Source organism: Mus caroli, chromosome 15 (genome assembly GCF_900094665.2).
Source record: "Mus caroli chromosome 15, CAROLI_EIJ_v1.1, whole genome shotgun sequence".
Taxonomy (NCBI): Eukaryota; Metazoa; Chordata; class Mammalia; order Rodentia; family Muridae; genus Mus; species Mus caroli.
Genome location: NC_034584.1, coordinates 97,235,830 through 97,251,420, shown reverse-complemented (window position 1 = coordinate 97,251,420; position 15,591 = coordinate 97,235,830). Strand labels below are relative to the sequence as shown.

The following is a 15,591-nucleotide window of genomic DNA, read 5'->3' as shown; positions in this document are numbered from 1 at the left end:
AAAAAAAGAAAATGCTACATTTAGAATACCCGGGTAGGGGCCAGGAGATGGTTCAATCAGCTATAAGCACTTACCATGCAAATCGGACAACCTGCTTTTGATCCTTGAACACATAGTAGAAGGAGGGGAAAAGCTCTTCCTACATCATACCATATATATTCATACACACACACACACATACACACACATAACAATTGTTTAAAAGACTTTTGAAAAGAACAAAATACCTAAGATTGTATGATCTTTATTTCATCCAGACTGTCTGGTATTATTCCCAAATCCAAATTTACTTGAGTCCCTTGATTTCAGACTTTGTTACTATTTAAGTTTTGAATGAGTAGAACGAATTCCCTTAAAGAAGCTAGAGAGATGGCTCAGCAATTTAGAGCACCTGCTGCTCTGGCAGAGGATGTGTTTTGGTTCCTAGCACCTATATCAAGCAGCTCACAATTGCGTGTAATTCCACTTCCAGGAGACCTAATGCCCTGACTTCCATGGGCACCTGCATACACGTGGTGCACATAAACTCACAGAGGTGCATATGCATACACAGGCAAAAAATTTAAATACTAGAACACATTTACTTAAATATTTGCATTTCCCAAAAGTGAGATCATTAAATAGTATACCAAAAGGCTTGATACAGTCAGCCATAGTAGCATATACCTGTAACTCCCAGCACTTGAGAGGTAAACTGGAGAATCAAGATTTTAGCCTTTAAGACTGTGTCTCAGAAAAAGAAAAAGAAAAAAAATAGGTAAAAGACTATTTTCTTTTTCCATGATTCTCAGTGGAATCCCATTGCTAGTTTTGAATTCTGCTTTAAGATTACTACCCTATATATTCTAAAAAAGAGTAATTTGTATTTATGCCAGGCAGTGGTGGCATAAACTTCTAGCATGTGGGAGTCAGAGGCAGGTGGATCTCTTGAGTTAGAAGCCAACCTGTTCTACGGAGTGAGTTCCAGGACAGCCAGGGCTACACAGAGAAACCTTGGCCTGGGGGGCGGGGGGGAAGTAATTTGTGTTTTTGTATTTAGTAAGCACTGAGGGTAGAATGAATTTCAGTCGACATGATTTATTTATTTTGAAATGTTTTTCCTTGTAGATGGAAATGCACAGTAATTGAACATCTTTTTCAAGTAAGTATTTCGTTCCACTATCTCTTCAGGTGGTAGCAAGATTTAACTGGACATAAAGCATTTTGAGTCCAATTTTCTCTCAGATTATGATACCAAATTAAAGCTTTGGATGTGCATGTGCTTTTTATGAATATAGCCTCTATAATAACTTTACATACTAATGAATAGGCATTTACTACTTAAATTAGAATTCTGTTACCATGCTAAGTTCTTTTCCCTGATATTGTACTGTTTTGTTTGCTTGCTTTGACATTGAAGTTGCAGTCTAGAGCTATCCTGCCTTTTGTAATGGAGTAAGATTAATCAAACAGCTGTGATTCACTGCTCTGCAATGCTTTCTCAATGCAGTACTGTTTAACTATCATTTTTTTTAATCCATATTCTTCTAATTGGGCATTTAAATTTTTGTGTTCTCTTAAGAGTCTTGCAATATTGATATTATTTAGTTGTTTTGGGGTGTGTGTGTGTGTGTGTGTGTGTGTGAAAAACCTCACAAAAATCTCCTTTTCCCAGATGAAACCTGGAGGCTCTTCCCTGTGTAACGTAGGGCTAAGCTTGGCTGCCTTGCGTAAGATTGGCTGCCTTGCCTAAGATTGCCCAGCCCTACTGCTCATGGGATAGAGACTTTAGGAAGGCTGGGATAGGATTCTATTTCAGCTGTCTTGCAGATACTAGCCCTTCAGTGAATATTTATCAGATAAATGAGTAGTTAGCCAGGACCCATCTCAAAGTGAAGCAGATAAATCTGTGGTGGAGTCCATTTTAAACCAGACTAATGTTTTTCCTGATTAGAACTGGAAAAGCTAAGTGGAAACACCCAGCCAGGCATGGTGTCTCAGTCTTTAATCCCAGCATTCAAGAGAGTCAGAAGTAGGAGAATATCTGAGTCAAAGGCCAGCCTGGTCTACAGAGTGAGTTCCAGGACAGCTAGAACTAGATAGTGAAACCCTGTCTCAAAAATAAAAGTTTAAAATAAAGCATTAAAAAATAATAAAAAGAAATACTCTTTAATAATCATTGCTAGAAATTTATCAGTTTCTTCTAGCAGTTAGCCACTTTTCATAGGTTTTGACCTTTTTCTCTTTTTTTTCTGAGACATGATTTCTCTATATAGCTCTGGCTGTTCTGAAATTTGCTCTGTAGACTAGTCTAGCCTCAAACTCAGAGATCTGCCTGCCTCTGCCCGCATAAGCACTGGAATTAAAGGTGTGTGCCACCCATACTCAGCTTGGTAGGTTTTGACTTTAAATTGTTAAATACATTTGGAAACAAGAAAATGAACTTTGGCCACAGAAGAAAGATACACTAAGGTGTATCAGAAAGAATACATTGAACAGACCTGGATAAATATAAGGAACTTTGAATTGTTCTCTTAATATGTTGTACAAAATGTCTGATGATCAATACAGTATATAGCTGTTTAGTAAATAAAAAAGACAAGTCTATAATGAAAGCTTAGGAGAAGCTTCTCATAAGATAAAAACAAAGTGCTTTCTCCCACTCACCCCAACCCACTTTTTTGAGACAAGGTCTCTTGATTATGAAACCCTAGCTGTCCTGGAACTAAACCAGGCTGGCTTCCAACTCATGGAGATCCATCTTTCTTTATCTCTTAAGTGCTAGGATTTAAGGCGTGTGGTACCACATCTGGATGGCATTTGGCTTTTTAACTTCACTATTACACATGCATGCTTGTTGCCCATGGAGGTCAGAAGAGGGCATCAGATTCCCCAGAAATGGAATTATAGGTGGTTGTGAACCACCTTTTGAGTGTTGGGAGTCAAACCTGGGTCCTCTGCGAAAGCAACAAATGCTCTTAACTACTGAGCCATTTCTGCAGCCCTGAATGAATATAATTTTTAAAAGTCTTCATACACACAGATACATATATCAATATTTTTAATTGAGTAATAAAGTATTTGAGAAGAAAAATACCAAAATTAAGTTAATTAGAATTTATTTATTGAAGAATTGTTCAAAGTAGTCAGTTGCCTACAGATTCAGTTCTCACTTGAGAAGCTATTGACACAAAAATGTACATTAATGACTGTGAAGAATGTTTTTAATTCAATTAGCAAATTTACATGTACACAGAGGTACTAAAGAAAAGAAGGTCAGCAGGTACTCGGTGTCCTGCCATTAACAACAGTAAATTTCTGGGACAGCTCTCATAAGAGAGTTTGAGGGGTTGTGTCAACTGTGTCAGATGTAGTTGGTACTTCTGTCACTGAAAGGAAGTAAAAACTTTTTTCTCATTTCCTTGCAGATGCCAGACTGTGGAAGACTCTTGCTTATTCCTGCTACCAAGGGTTCTTCTTTTTTCTCTTTATCTAATTATAGAACAGTAAACTGTCTGTGACTTTCAAACTGGCAAGTACTTTTTTTTTTAACTGCTGAGACTTTACTCCTCAATTATTTAATGCCAAATATTTATATATTGCTGAAAAAGACAGCTTGGTAATTTGGTTAAATACCTACTAACCTCAAATTAAGAAAAAAAAAATCACTTCCCATTCTAGTTAATGAAACAGTGATATGAAGCTGTTGCACAGAGTCCAGCTAACATAGAAAACTTGGGTTAAAAAAAGTAACTATGTGTTTATGTTTCTGGTGTTTGTGGACCAAAATCTTTTAAGAATTTAAAAAACTGGGCTTTTTATACCTTTAATCCCAACACTCAGGAGGCAGAGGCAGGATAACCTCTTGAGTTAAGGTCAGCTGGTCTACAAAGCAGTTCCAAGAAAGCCAGCACTACACAGAGAAACCATGTATCAGAAAAACAAAAACAAACAAAAAATAAAAACCTGGGCTTTTCCTGAACAATACATCTGTTCATCCATTGTCTCTGAGATAGCTTATGTACCACAAAACTCCCCATCTGAGCCTGAGATTAGAAATCATGTCTCAGCAGGGCGTGGTGGCGCACACCTTTAATCCCAGCACTCAGGAGGCAGAGCAGGGGGATTTTCAAGTTCGAGGACAGCCTGGTCTACAAAGTGAGTTCCAGGACAGCCAGGGCTATACAGAGAAACTCTGTCTCAAAAAACCAAAAAAAAAAAAAAAAAAGAAAGAAATTATGTCTCAGCTGTGGTGTTAGGGGATATTGGTATTTTCTATGCCAATACTACTAGGAATAGATTAGAAGAGCCAGGGCTTCTCTTGACTTGGGGATTAGTGAAGCAGACAGAGGTACAAGGGGGTCATGGGAATTAAGGAGTAACTGATAATGGAATTCAAGCAGACAGATATGGAAATGAGCTCAAACAGAAACAGTTTGAGAGAGAAATTGAGTGCACAGAATCAAAAATTAAGGAAGCTGGATGCAGTTAGCAGCCAAAAATATGAAGTTCTGATCATAACTTACTATTAAGAAACTGTTATAGTCTTAGCAAAGATTAAATTTCAGGAATTTTTCACCTAGGTGACATTTGCCTGCAGCAAATATTTAACATTTAAAATACACAACTGTAGTACATAACCATGAAACATAATAAATACTGAAAAGGGCTGGGGACACAGTATACTCAAGCTCTGGCCTTAAGAAAACATCAAAACCCTAAGAAACTCCCCACTGGAATTTATCAAACAGATAGTGATAATAACCATCTGTGTTTGTCTTAATCCCATCATCCTGGATCCTGAGAGAGAACCCACTCTCCAGACCTGCTTATCATTCTCTCTGCTTTTAAAAACATTTCACATTGCATATACTATTTCCATTAAAGTTACACATCAGCAATGCATATTTTTCAGAAGCATTGGAAAGCTAAAGCAACTCTTTTGTCACAAAAACCTCCCATCAATAAAAGGGCATCCTAAGGGAACCTCTAATCTCCATCAAGACTTTCTTTCCTTTTCAATGTACACTTCTGTTATGAAGATCTGGAGAAAGGAACTGTCCAAGAACAGCCTCCAATCCAAGTCTGAGCAAAACAGAACCACAACAGATGAACTATAAAAAGTATACTTTAAGTGACTATTTAGACACAGAGTCTCAGCTGGCGTGGTAGCAAATACCTTTAACCCTGGGATTGGGGGTAGGGGCTACTGGGGGATGTTGGCAGAGAAGCAGATCTCTGTGAGTTCCAGACTATTCTGGTCTACATAGCAAGTTCCCAGACAGCCAGAAATACTTACCATGTAGCCAAGAAGGACTTATACACAAAGCCCTAAAGAAACAAACAAAAACCCAAGCCAACCAATCTCCCTCAATAACTAATAAGCAAAGAAATACAGTACATAGGTCTGGGGGTGGACTCAGTGGCAGAATGCTTGTCCAGCATGCTCAAAGCCTGGGATTTGATCCTCAGTATCCCTTATACAGTTAAGCATTGCTATAATCACAATTTACCTTAAGAATGGGAGAAATAGCTGGACAGCAGTGGCACATGCCTTCAGTCCCAGCACTCAGGAGGCACAGGCAGGTGGATCTCTGAGTTTGAAGCTGGCCTAGTCTAGAGCTGAGTTCCAGGACAGCCAGGGCTACACAGAGTCTGTCTGGGAAAAACCAACAAAACAAAGCAATGGTAGAAGTAGCTGGTGACATACTTGAGAGGCAGAGGCAGGAGGAAGATCACAAGTTCAAGGTCATCGCTGGCTATCACTGAACCTGAGGCCAGTCTTAAGACTCCCAAGACCCTGCCTCTAAAACAAAACACAAAATGTAAAAGTGATCTCCCTTCAGCTTCTGTCTCTTATGAAGGAGACAACTAAATAATCTAAGAACGTCAATATAGTACCTACTGCAGCTACTTGTCTGCCTCTCCAGTGAGAAGATACTGTTGTAGGGAATTACTTCAAGTGAAATTTAAATATTTTTCCTCTTCAGCTCAGGGACAGCTATCAGGAGAGCTTATCATTCATACTTGTTCATTCCTGGAGAGAACATTTGCAAACCAGAATGGCACTTTTAGAACCCTTGAGAAAAAGTCAATCTTTGAAAGAAAAAAAAGCAAATGCTCTGACTGGAGCAGAGCAAAAATTCCTGCATAAGAACAAAGTGCAAAACCTGTCCTACTCAAGTAGCTTTCGTTGGTTGTAGTCCTTCATGTAAGGTTCAGACCTCCTGGACTTTTTCCCTGTACAGTTTGGTGTATTCATTGATATCCTCCTTGTTCAGCTCATGTCTTGAAAGTCATGTTCGTGAGGCTTCATAGGTGTAGCTTCTGATATTTTCTTTAGCAAACTACTAATTAAAACTACCTTCCTGTCTTGTTCACAAGCTGTAACAGACTACTCACAGTTTTTATTGGGCCTAGAACTCATACATCTGGTTTTGTTTGCTGGAAATATTTGGAGGTCCCAAAACCTACTCTAAAGAAGTGGCTCTTAGCTTTACTGCTCATCAAGACCTCAGAGCTGCAATGTATCTCTGGGACCTTTTTGCCTCAGAACATCCTTGTCAGAGGATAATGTAGAGAATGGAAAGGAGGTAAATAGTTAAATGTTTGTCTCTTTTTTTTTTATTAAAAACAAGTGTTATGATTTAGAATTCAAGTGGGGCTAAAGAGATGGCTTGGAGGCTAAGAGCACCAGCTGTTCTTACAAAGGACCTGGGTTCGAGTTCTAGCACGTACATGGCAATTGGCACCTATAAGTCCCATCTCAGGAGATCAGAGGCCCTCTTCTACCTGCCTTAGGCACTGAATACAAATGGTACACAGACAAACATGCAGGCAAAACACCCATACACATGAGACATTTTTAAATAAAATGTCTTTAAAATTCATAGCTGTTTAAAATTATAAAAGTTAGAAATATTTTAAACTTGAAAATCCCCCTGCTCTGCCTCCTGAGTGCTGGGATTAAAGGTGTGCGCCACCACGCCCTGCTGAGACATGATTTCTAATCTCAGGCTCATTCCTGATTTGTCAGGTTACTATTATAACCTTGTGTTTTGTCTTGTTGTAGATAGTCTCACTATGTAGTCTTGGAATTTAAGGGCAGTCTTCCTGCCTCAGTCTGAATGCTGGGATTGTGTGAACTAACACATCCTCGCTTCTTTCAGGCCAAACACCAAGCATGTATATGGTATATACACATACATGCAGGCATTATGTCATATCATATATATAGTAAACATAAATCTTTTCTTTAAAAAAGGCAAGTAATCAGAGATCTCTAGGACCCATATGGTAGAAGAAAAAAATTTAATTCCAGTCTAGTGGTGGTGGCACATGACTTTAAATCTGGCACTTGAGAGGCAGAGACAGACAGATCTCTAGAGTTCAAGGCCAGCCTGGTCTACAGAGGGAGTACCAGGACAGCCAAGCCTACACAGAAAAACCCTATCTTGAAAAAAATAATTTTTTATTTTTACTTTGCCCACCAGCAAAGGCTTTTTGAGCATTTAGTATGTAGCAAACTGCACAAAATTCCAATATACTTAGTAGATCTAGTACATCACATTTAATCCCATATAATCTGAATAAAGTGGGTACTCTTAGATCCCCCACTGGTAGATAAGAAAAATGAGGGTCACAGAATTTACATGATTGAGAGTTGTTGCTTGGTTACTGTGGAAAAAACAAAATTATAATCATGTCTACAGCTCCAAAAGCCAGTACTCTTAACCCCCACTGTATTTTACAGTTGCCCCACCTTGGTCATAATCTAACCATGGAGAACTTATTGTCCCTAAAGTGCTCTTTAATGACCACATTGTTGGGAGCTGGGGAAGTTGGCTCAGTGGTTAAGAGTACTTGTTGTTACAAAGGACCTGAGTTTGAGTCCCAGCACCTACATGGAGGCTAACCATGTCCTAGGGAGCCAGACATGTGTACAGATGTCATTACTCATATACATAAAATAATAAAAATTAATGACCATACCATCCACAGGTCTTGTTTTTGCCTGCTTTCTGCCTGGTGTGATATCTTCAAATTCCAACTCAAATGCTGTCTCCTCATTCTTTTTTTTTTTTTTTTTTTAAGATTTATTTATTATATGTAAGTACACTGTAGCTGTCTTCAGACACTCCAGAAGAGGGCGCCAGATCTCGTTGCGGATGATTGNTTTTTTTTTTAAGATTTATTTATTATATGTAAGTACACTGTAGCTGTCTTCAGACACTCCAGAAGAGGGCGCCAGATCTCGTTGCGGATGATTGTGAGCCACCATGTGGTTGCTGGGATTTGAACTCTGGACCTTCGGAAGAGCAGTCGGGTGCTCTTACCCACTGAGCCATCTCACCAGCCCGTCTCCTCATTCTTTGCACTCTTCTCTGTTCATTTTTTTTTTTTTTTTAATGTAGCTCTTGGCTGGTCTGTAACTCACAGAGCTCCATCTGCCCCAAGTGCGAGGACTAAAGATCCACATCTGGCTCATACTTTCTTTAGTAACGTTGAGTTTATGGAACTCACTTCTTTTTTTTTTTAGATTAATTTCTTTATGCATACAAGAACACTGTAGCTGTCTTCATACACACCATAAGAAGGCATCAGATCCCATTACAGTTGGTTACAGTTGCTAGGGATTGAACTCAGGACCTCTGGAAGAGCAGCCAGTGATCTTAACCACCTCTTCTTAGCCATCTCTCCAGCCCCTAGAATTCACTTCTAAATGCCTAAATCAGTCAGAGTTTAGAAGAAAACAGAAACCACACTTGACATGTTAAGCATAAGAGTATTTGATGAAGTCATCTGAGTAGCTAGCTGCAGGCCTCTTAGGAATAATTCTCAGGACACCACCAGACTAAGCCACCATAGGGCCTGCAGCCTCTGGTGGTTCCTGAATATTACTAAGCTTGAGGAGATGACAACATAGCTAAAACCCCACAGTATTCTTGAGATCATGTTTTTTTATAGAGTTAATGACTAATACAGACATCCGAGAGCTGGTCATCTGATGAACATAAAAGGAAGCTTGGTATTCAGTATGTTGAGCACTTGGGTTTACACTCAGATGTGTGAGGTTTTCAGTGTTTTCTATTGTAAGATTAAATACAAGTCTGGTGTGTAAAATGTGGTAGTGCATGCCTTTAATACAGCACTCCAAAGACAGAACCAAGTAAATCTCTTGAGTTTGAGGCTAGCCTGGTATATAGATAGCAAGATCTAGAACAGCCTGAACTACATAGACCCTGTCTCAGATAGATAGATAGATAGATAGATAGATAGATAGATAGATAGATAGATAGATAGATAGGAAAGAAAATTGAATCTGGGGCTGAATCAGTGGCTCAGCAGTTAAAAGCAATGACTGCCCTTCTAAAGGACCTAGGTTCATCTCCAAGCATCCATGTGATTGCGCATGACTAATTCCAGTCCCAGGAGATCCAGTGCCCTCCCTGACTTACACAGGCATGTATGCATTGTATGCATGCAAAATACCCATACACTTAGAATAATAAATTCTTTCCTTTTGCAGGGGGGTGAGACATGGTTTCTCTGGCTATCCTAGAATTTACTCTGTAGACCAGACTAGTCTCTGCCTGAGTGCTGGGGTTAAAGGCATGCACCATCACCACCTGACTAGAATAATTTTTTAAGAATTAAAAAATAAGTATGAGTATTGTCTCCCTCTCATCTCTCCCTGATCCTGTTTCCAATCCCTTGCTTTTCCTCCCTTCTCTTCTCTCCCTGACATTTCATCTCTCCCTTCTACCCTGTCTCCTCAAAGCCCAGAGGGATAAGTACCAGATGCTAGCATATTCTCCCCTGCATTGTCCCCACCCCTCAAAAAGCCACACAAATTGTGCTGCGAGGACAGAGTGAGCAGTTGGAATTAAAGGAACGGTGGTTATGCAAACAGTGACAAAAGTGGTAATAAGAGACCGAAGAACAGCCCTGTCATGGATGTGATGATGCACACTTTTAGCCAGTACTCAAGAGGCATCTAGTCAGCCTGGTGTGCATAGCACAGGGCAGCCAGAGCTACCTAGTGATCCTGTGTTAGAACCTTGGAAATGCCAAACTTTCTGTGCCTCAGTTACCTCCTTTATGAAGAGACAGAACAGAAATAAGTGCTTCCAAGGTTTGCCTAGCACTAAAATTTTGATGGCTTTATTTACCTGGGAGAATATAACTAAGATTGTATAAAAGAGATAAATGAAAAAGTTAATTATGTATCCATTCTAGGGTTTTGGTTACTGTATAAATTTTCCCTATCATCCTTAAATCATTCTCTGAGACCATCAAATGAGAGGAGGGAAGCAGAGGCAGAAGTAGCCTCTCATATGTCAAATCAGAATCAGACTTTAAATCACAGAGCAGCCTCCGTGTTCCCTGATATTCCTACTTGGAATCTGTTAATCTGTTCCCTGGAGTTGTGCGGTGGTGATTCTTCAAAGAACCCTCACTAGTTTCTAAGGGCAGTAAGGCTCGTCAGAAAAGCCAGTGTGTTATAAAAGTGCACTGAAAGCATCATTTAGGCTGTTAGCTAGGCCAGAGATGGAATGATGAAATAAATGATGCTTCTTTCTGCTAGGGCCTGTAGCCCCCTCTGGGCAATTTGATGCGCTTATGATGCTTTTGGCCTAGTTTTTTCTGTCAAGACTTACACTTCATTCTCTTCTGTGAAATGAACTGCATTTCATAACACCATTTACACATAAATTTTTCCAAATAGTAGCCAAGGGTTGTTTCTCTCAAAATAAGAGATACCCAGAAAACTCTGATGTCGGAAAGTGCTTGTGGCCTTTATCTCCTCTGCTAAAGTGCTTACTGCCTGTGCTGCAACGCTTCACATCAATTGAGCATAGTCACTGGGTACCTCTCCCCTTACTCTCTGCTTCATCCAAGCCTTCTCTGATGAAAACTACAAAATCATCAGAGCTGGTGTGTCAGTTCATACTGCCTTCAGCCAAACCCTTGCACAGAAGTGTTCCAGGTTAGGACATAACATATAACATACTCTTCCCGAGTAGGTAACACACGGGCTAGGGCTTGCCTCCCCTTGCTACAGGAAAATGACTGGGGGTTTAGTTCAGGAAAAGATGATACCAACCCATGTGAGAGCTGTGGCTCTGACAAGCTAAATAAAGTGAGATGTACACATGAAGATCTGTTTTAGTTACAGCCCTCCCCTCAGGCCTTTTATAGTCAGTGTCAGCGTTCTGGAAGCATCTTCCAAGTACCTATCACCTCCATCATAATTGTTGTAAATGCTTATTTTAAAATGCAGATTCCTGGGCATATGTCCAGGTCCTGAATCAGAGTATGTGGAAGCCACATTCAAAAATCCATTTCTCACAGTACACCTCATGGTATAGGCAAAAGAGTTTCTAAAATCACTACCAAAAAAAGGCTTTTTAGACATTCACAAGGAAGATGATTACATCTTTAGTCCTTTAAAAGTCCACGAACTTGGTCTGTCGAGAAGACAGACCTGAGATCAGTACCACCTGTAACTCCAGTTTAGGGGTTTCTGTACCTCTGGTATCCCAAACACCAGAGCTCCTGAACACAGGCCTATACACATGAGTAACTAAAAAACTCTTAAAGTTAAGATACTGGAAACTAAAGGAGGGTTTAACAGTAGGAGCACTAGCTTATATTCCAGGGAACCTGGGTTTGACTCCTGGCACCCACATGGTGGCTACTAACTATAATTCCAGATCCAACACCTTCTTTTGGCCTCCTGGAGCACCAGGCATGAAAGTGGTACACATCTTCAATCCCAGCCCTTAGGAGGCAGGAGTAGGCAGATCTTTGAATTTGAGGCCACCCTGGTCCAGGAGAGCCAGGACTACATAGAGAATCCCTGTCTCAAAAAAAAAAAAAATCAAAGAAAAAAGTGGTGCACAGATGTAAGTGCAGGCAAAATGCCCTTAACACATAATTTTAGTACTGGTTGTCTGGGAACTCACTATGTAACCAGGCTGGCTTTGAACTCAAATACTTTTTTTTTTTAATTTTATGAAAAATCCACAGACTAAGAATCACAAGTAAAAAGTATAGCGTAGTAGTGATTAAAGATAGAATCTGAATACTATGTCCTCAGATCCTTTTAAGAGTTTGGTGGTTTTGTCTTTTGAAGCCTCCAATTCAGCTGCCTGAAGACCATGAATTCCTAGTCCCCCTGCCTCCACCTCTATAGTGCTGACGTTACAGGAGTAAGACACTATACCTGGTTTATGTGGTGGTAAGGATTGAACCCATCCCTACTTCACTAATAAAGGATTTATTTCAGAACTCATAACTCACAAATGACTTTCCCTTCTGAAGATGCAACCCAGTTTCCATTACACTAAATGACTTAATGGGACCTAGTGGTGTTAATCTCTGCTAAATGAACAGGGACCATGAACAGTAGACAGCACCTCCAGTTCCCTATATTTGAATCAGGTAGAGAGCCAATGAAGGTAATACCTTCTTCCTACCCAAGGAGGCTTGTGGTTGGTTTCATCTACCCAAATGCTTCCTGTTGGCAGTAGAAGGATGTAATTGTATGATAGATACTTTTTTGGATTTTATTTGGAGCTCCTGGCTGATCGCTTTCCACCACCACCACCACCCATCAAAGGAAAGCTATAAAAATTATAATTTTCCCCCAAAGCAGGTCATAGGAACTATAGTCTTTCCCTGCCTTTTGTCCTGGAGCTAACCATGAAGAAATTCTCTGACCTGCCCTTTACATCATTCCAGAAATGTCTGCCCAAACCCAGAAGGAGGAATGTTGTATGGAGGTCAAGAAGACTGCAAAAGCAGACAGGCCTTCATGAGTGTCTCACCTGGTCTTGTTAGGGTTGGAAACACATAGGTCTTCCTAAGACCACACAGGATGGGACTTGGAGAACTTGGGTAGTAGCTGATCAGATTTCTGGAAGATAACACACCTAGAGAATAGTATATAACACCTGGGACATGGAAACTTGATACCTTCAACTGTGCTTCACTCTCCTGCACATCTCTCTGTATTCTTTTATATTCTTTATGACAAACTAGTAAATGTGTTTCCTAGAGTTTGGGGAGCCACCCAGGCACATTAACCCAGAAATGGGGGTTGTAGGAATCTCACTTTGTAGGCAGTTGGTCAAAAAAAAACAGCCAAAGGAATTATCTGATACTATTTCCTAATAACATCCAAATTAAATTGAATTAGGCTACATAGCCAGTGCCTCTGAATGTCTTGCTTACTTTGTGGAGAACACACACACACACACACACACACACACAATGCTCTGTATTGTTTTGAGTTTGTTTTCCCAAAGTTGACTCTAGTCACCCTGGGGAACCTGAATCAAGGAACTGTGAAACACTTTATCCAGCCTCAGGAGGAAAAAAAAAAATGTTTTCATTGGAAAAAGGCAACCTGTAAGGGGAAAAATACACAAAGTCTCCCTGAAAAGATAACTCACGAGAGAAAAAAAAAATCACCTCAGCTAAAAGGAAGAATTTAACTCCGTAACAAAGGTGAAGTTCTGGGCTGAAGAGACGGCTCTGGTTACTTCCACAGGACTCAGATTTGAGTCCTACCACCCACATGGTGGTTCCCAACCATCTGTAACTTCAGTTCCAGGGGGTTGGGTGCCCTATTCTGACTTCTAAGGCCGCCAAGCACTCATGTGGTACACACACAAACATGCAAATGAAACATGTAAGATAAGTTTTAAAATCTTAAAAAAAAAAAAAAGTTCCAATGAGACATGGCTGTGGAGCTCCATGGTGTCCAGCAGGTGGCATTCAAATCTAAGTGGCCTGAGACTGTAGCCTGTGAGAGACATAAGCAGGGTACTCTTGATGTTTTGCAGTGTGTTCGTCCTAACACACCCATACCTCCTTTCTCTTCCTTCCCTTTCTTAGAAATGATGCCCTGTTAGGCTGGGCTGGGCCAGAGCTTAGTTGGTAGAGCTTTTGTTTCGCATACATAAAGCCTTGGGTTCGATCCCCAGCACCCTATAAACTAGACATGATAGCACATGTCTGTAATCCTAGCACTTGGGAGATGAGGGAAGATAAAAGTTAAGGTTGTCTTTGGCTAAATAACATGCTGGAGGCTAGCCAAGGATATGTGAAATCTTGTATTTAAAAGAGGGACAAAACAGGGAGAGAAGGGCAAAGAGAAATTGGAATAAATAGCATAAGACTTGTCAGCTTCTGGTATCTAGCTAAGGAAGCACCAGTGACACCAAGAAAATCTGGGGAAGTCAGGCTTAGTGAAACATGCATGCAATCCCAGCATTTGAGAAGTAGAGACATAAGGATCTGGAGTTCAAAACCAGTTTAAGCTATGTGAGACTCAAAAAGAAAAAGGGCCAGTGAGTAAAAGGCACTTGCTGCCAAACCTGGAAGGCTGAATTTGATCCCTAGGACACACATGTCGGAAGAAGAGAACCTATTCCCACAGGTTGTCCTCTGATCTTCATACAATGTGCCATGGCATCCCTACATCCACATGTATACATACATGCACGTACACAAAAATTCAGTATTTTTTTAATCTGGGGCTGGACTGACGGTTCGATGGTTCTTAACTGAGTCCCCCTCATGATAGCTCACAACCATTTTTAACCCAGATCTAGAAGATCTGATACTTCTTCTAAACTGTGGGTACCAACCATAGAGAATTTTGGAAAGCTTTCCTAAGCACAGACTCTGGGCTGTCCACAGATTCTAGATTAGCAGTGAGGTATTCCCTCACCTGACAATCAGGAAATGCCTGCATATATATATTTTTTAATTTGGTGGGGGGAAGGGAGGCAGTGCGTGAGTTCCCCAGCAAAAGCCAGTATCTTTTTTTTCTCCAATTTTTTTTTTTGCATGGGGTACACACATGCCATGGTGCACATGAGGAAGTCAGATGACAACTTGTAGGAATCAGTTTTCTCCTTCCACTATGTGGGTCCTAAGGTTTGAACGAAGGCTATCAGGTTTGGCAACAATGTGCCTTTACCTGTTTAGCTGTCTCACAACCTTCAATGCCAAGATATTTTAATTGATTAAAAATAGCATACAGATAGCTGGGTGGTGCACAACTTTAATGCCAGCACTCAGGAGGCAGAGGCTGGTGGATCTCTGTGAGGTCAAGGCCATCCTGGTCTACATAGAAAGTATCAGACAAGGAAACCCTATTTCCAAAAAGGAGGAGGAGGATGGAAGGAGGAAGGGAGGAGCTAGAGAGATGACTTGGTGGTTATAAGAGCACTGGCTGCTCTTCCAGAGGTACTGAGTTCAATTCCCAGAAACCACATGGTGGCTCACAACCATCCGTAATGGGATCTGATGCCATCTTCTGGTGTGTCTGAAGACAGCGATAGTGTATTCATATACATAAAATAAATAAATCTTTTTTTAAAAAGAAGTTGCTGGAGAGACAACTCAGTGGTTAAGGTGGTTAAGGGCACTGATCTTCCAGAGGACCTGAGTTCCCAGCACCCACATAGCAGCTAACAGCAGCCTGTAACTCCAGCTCCAGAGGATCCAACACAAAACACTAATGCACATAAAATAAAAATAAATTATTAAAAAGAAGAGGAGGAAGAGGCCTACTCCATGTTAAGTGTTGAGAAC

The 15,591-nt window shown here is 40.4% G+C and overlaps 1 protein-coding gene across 5 annotated transcripts in view; it reads left to right on the top strand.

Moving 5' to 3' along the window:
* Gtsf1 (gametocyte specific factor 1) overlaps positions 1 to 3,559 on the top strand; it is a 19,119-nt gene extending 15,560 nt beyond the window's left edge. For 4 of the 5 annotated variants that reach the window (XM_021183898.2, XM_021183897.1, XM_021183899.1 and 1 more), the window contains 2 exons: positions 1,108 to 1,141; positions 3,408 to 3,559. In XM_021183898.2, coding sequence (XP_021039557.1) covers positions 1,108 to 1,124 — 17 coding nt within the window. In that variant the 3' untranslated portion in view covers positions 1,125 to 1,141; positions 3,408 to 3,559. The remainder of the gene's footprint in view (positions 1 to 1,107; positions 1,142 to 3,407) is intronic. The other variant, XM_021183896.1, reaches the window with a different exon arrangement.
* Positions 3,560 to 15,591: the final 12,032 nt, after the last annotated feature.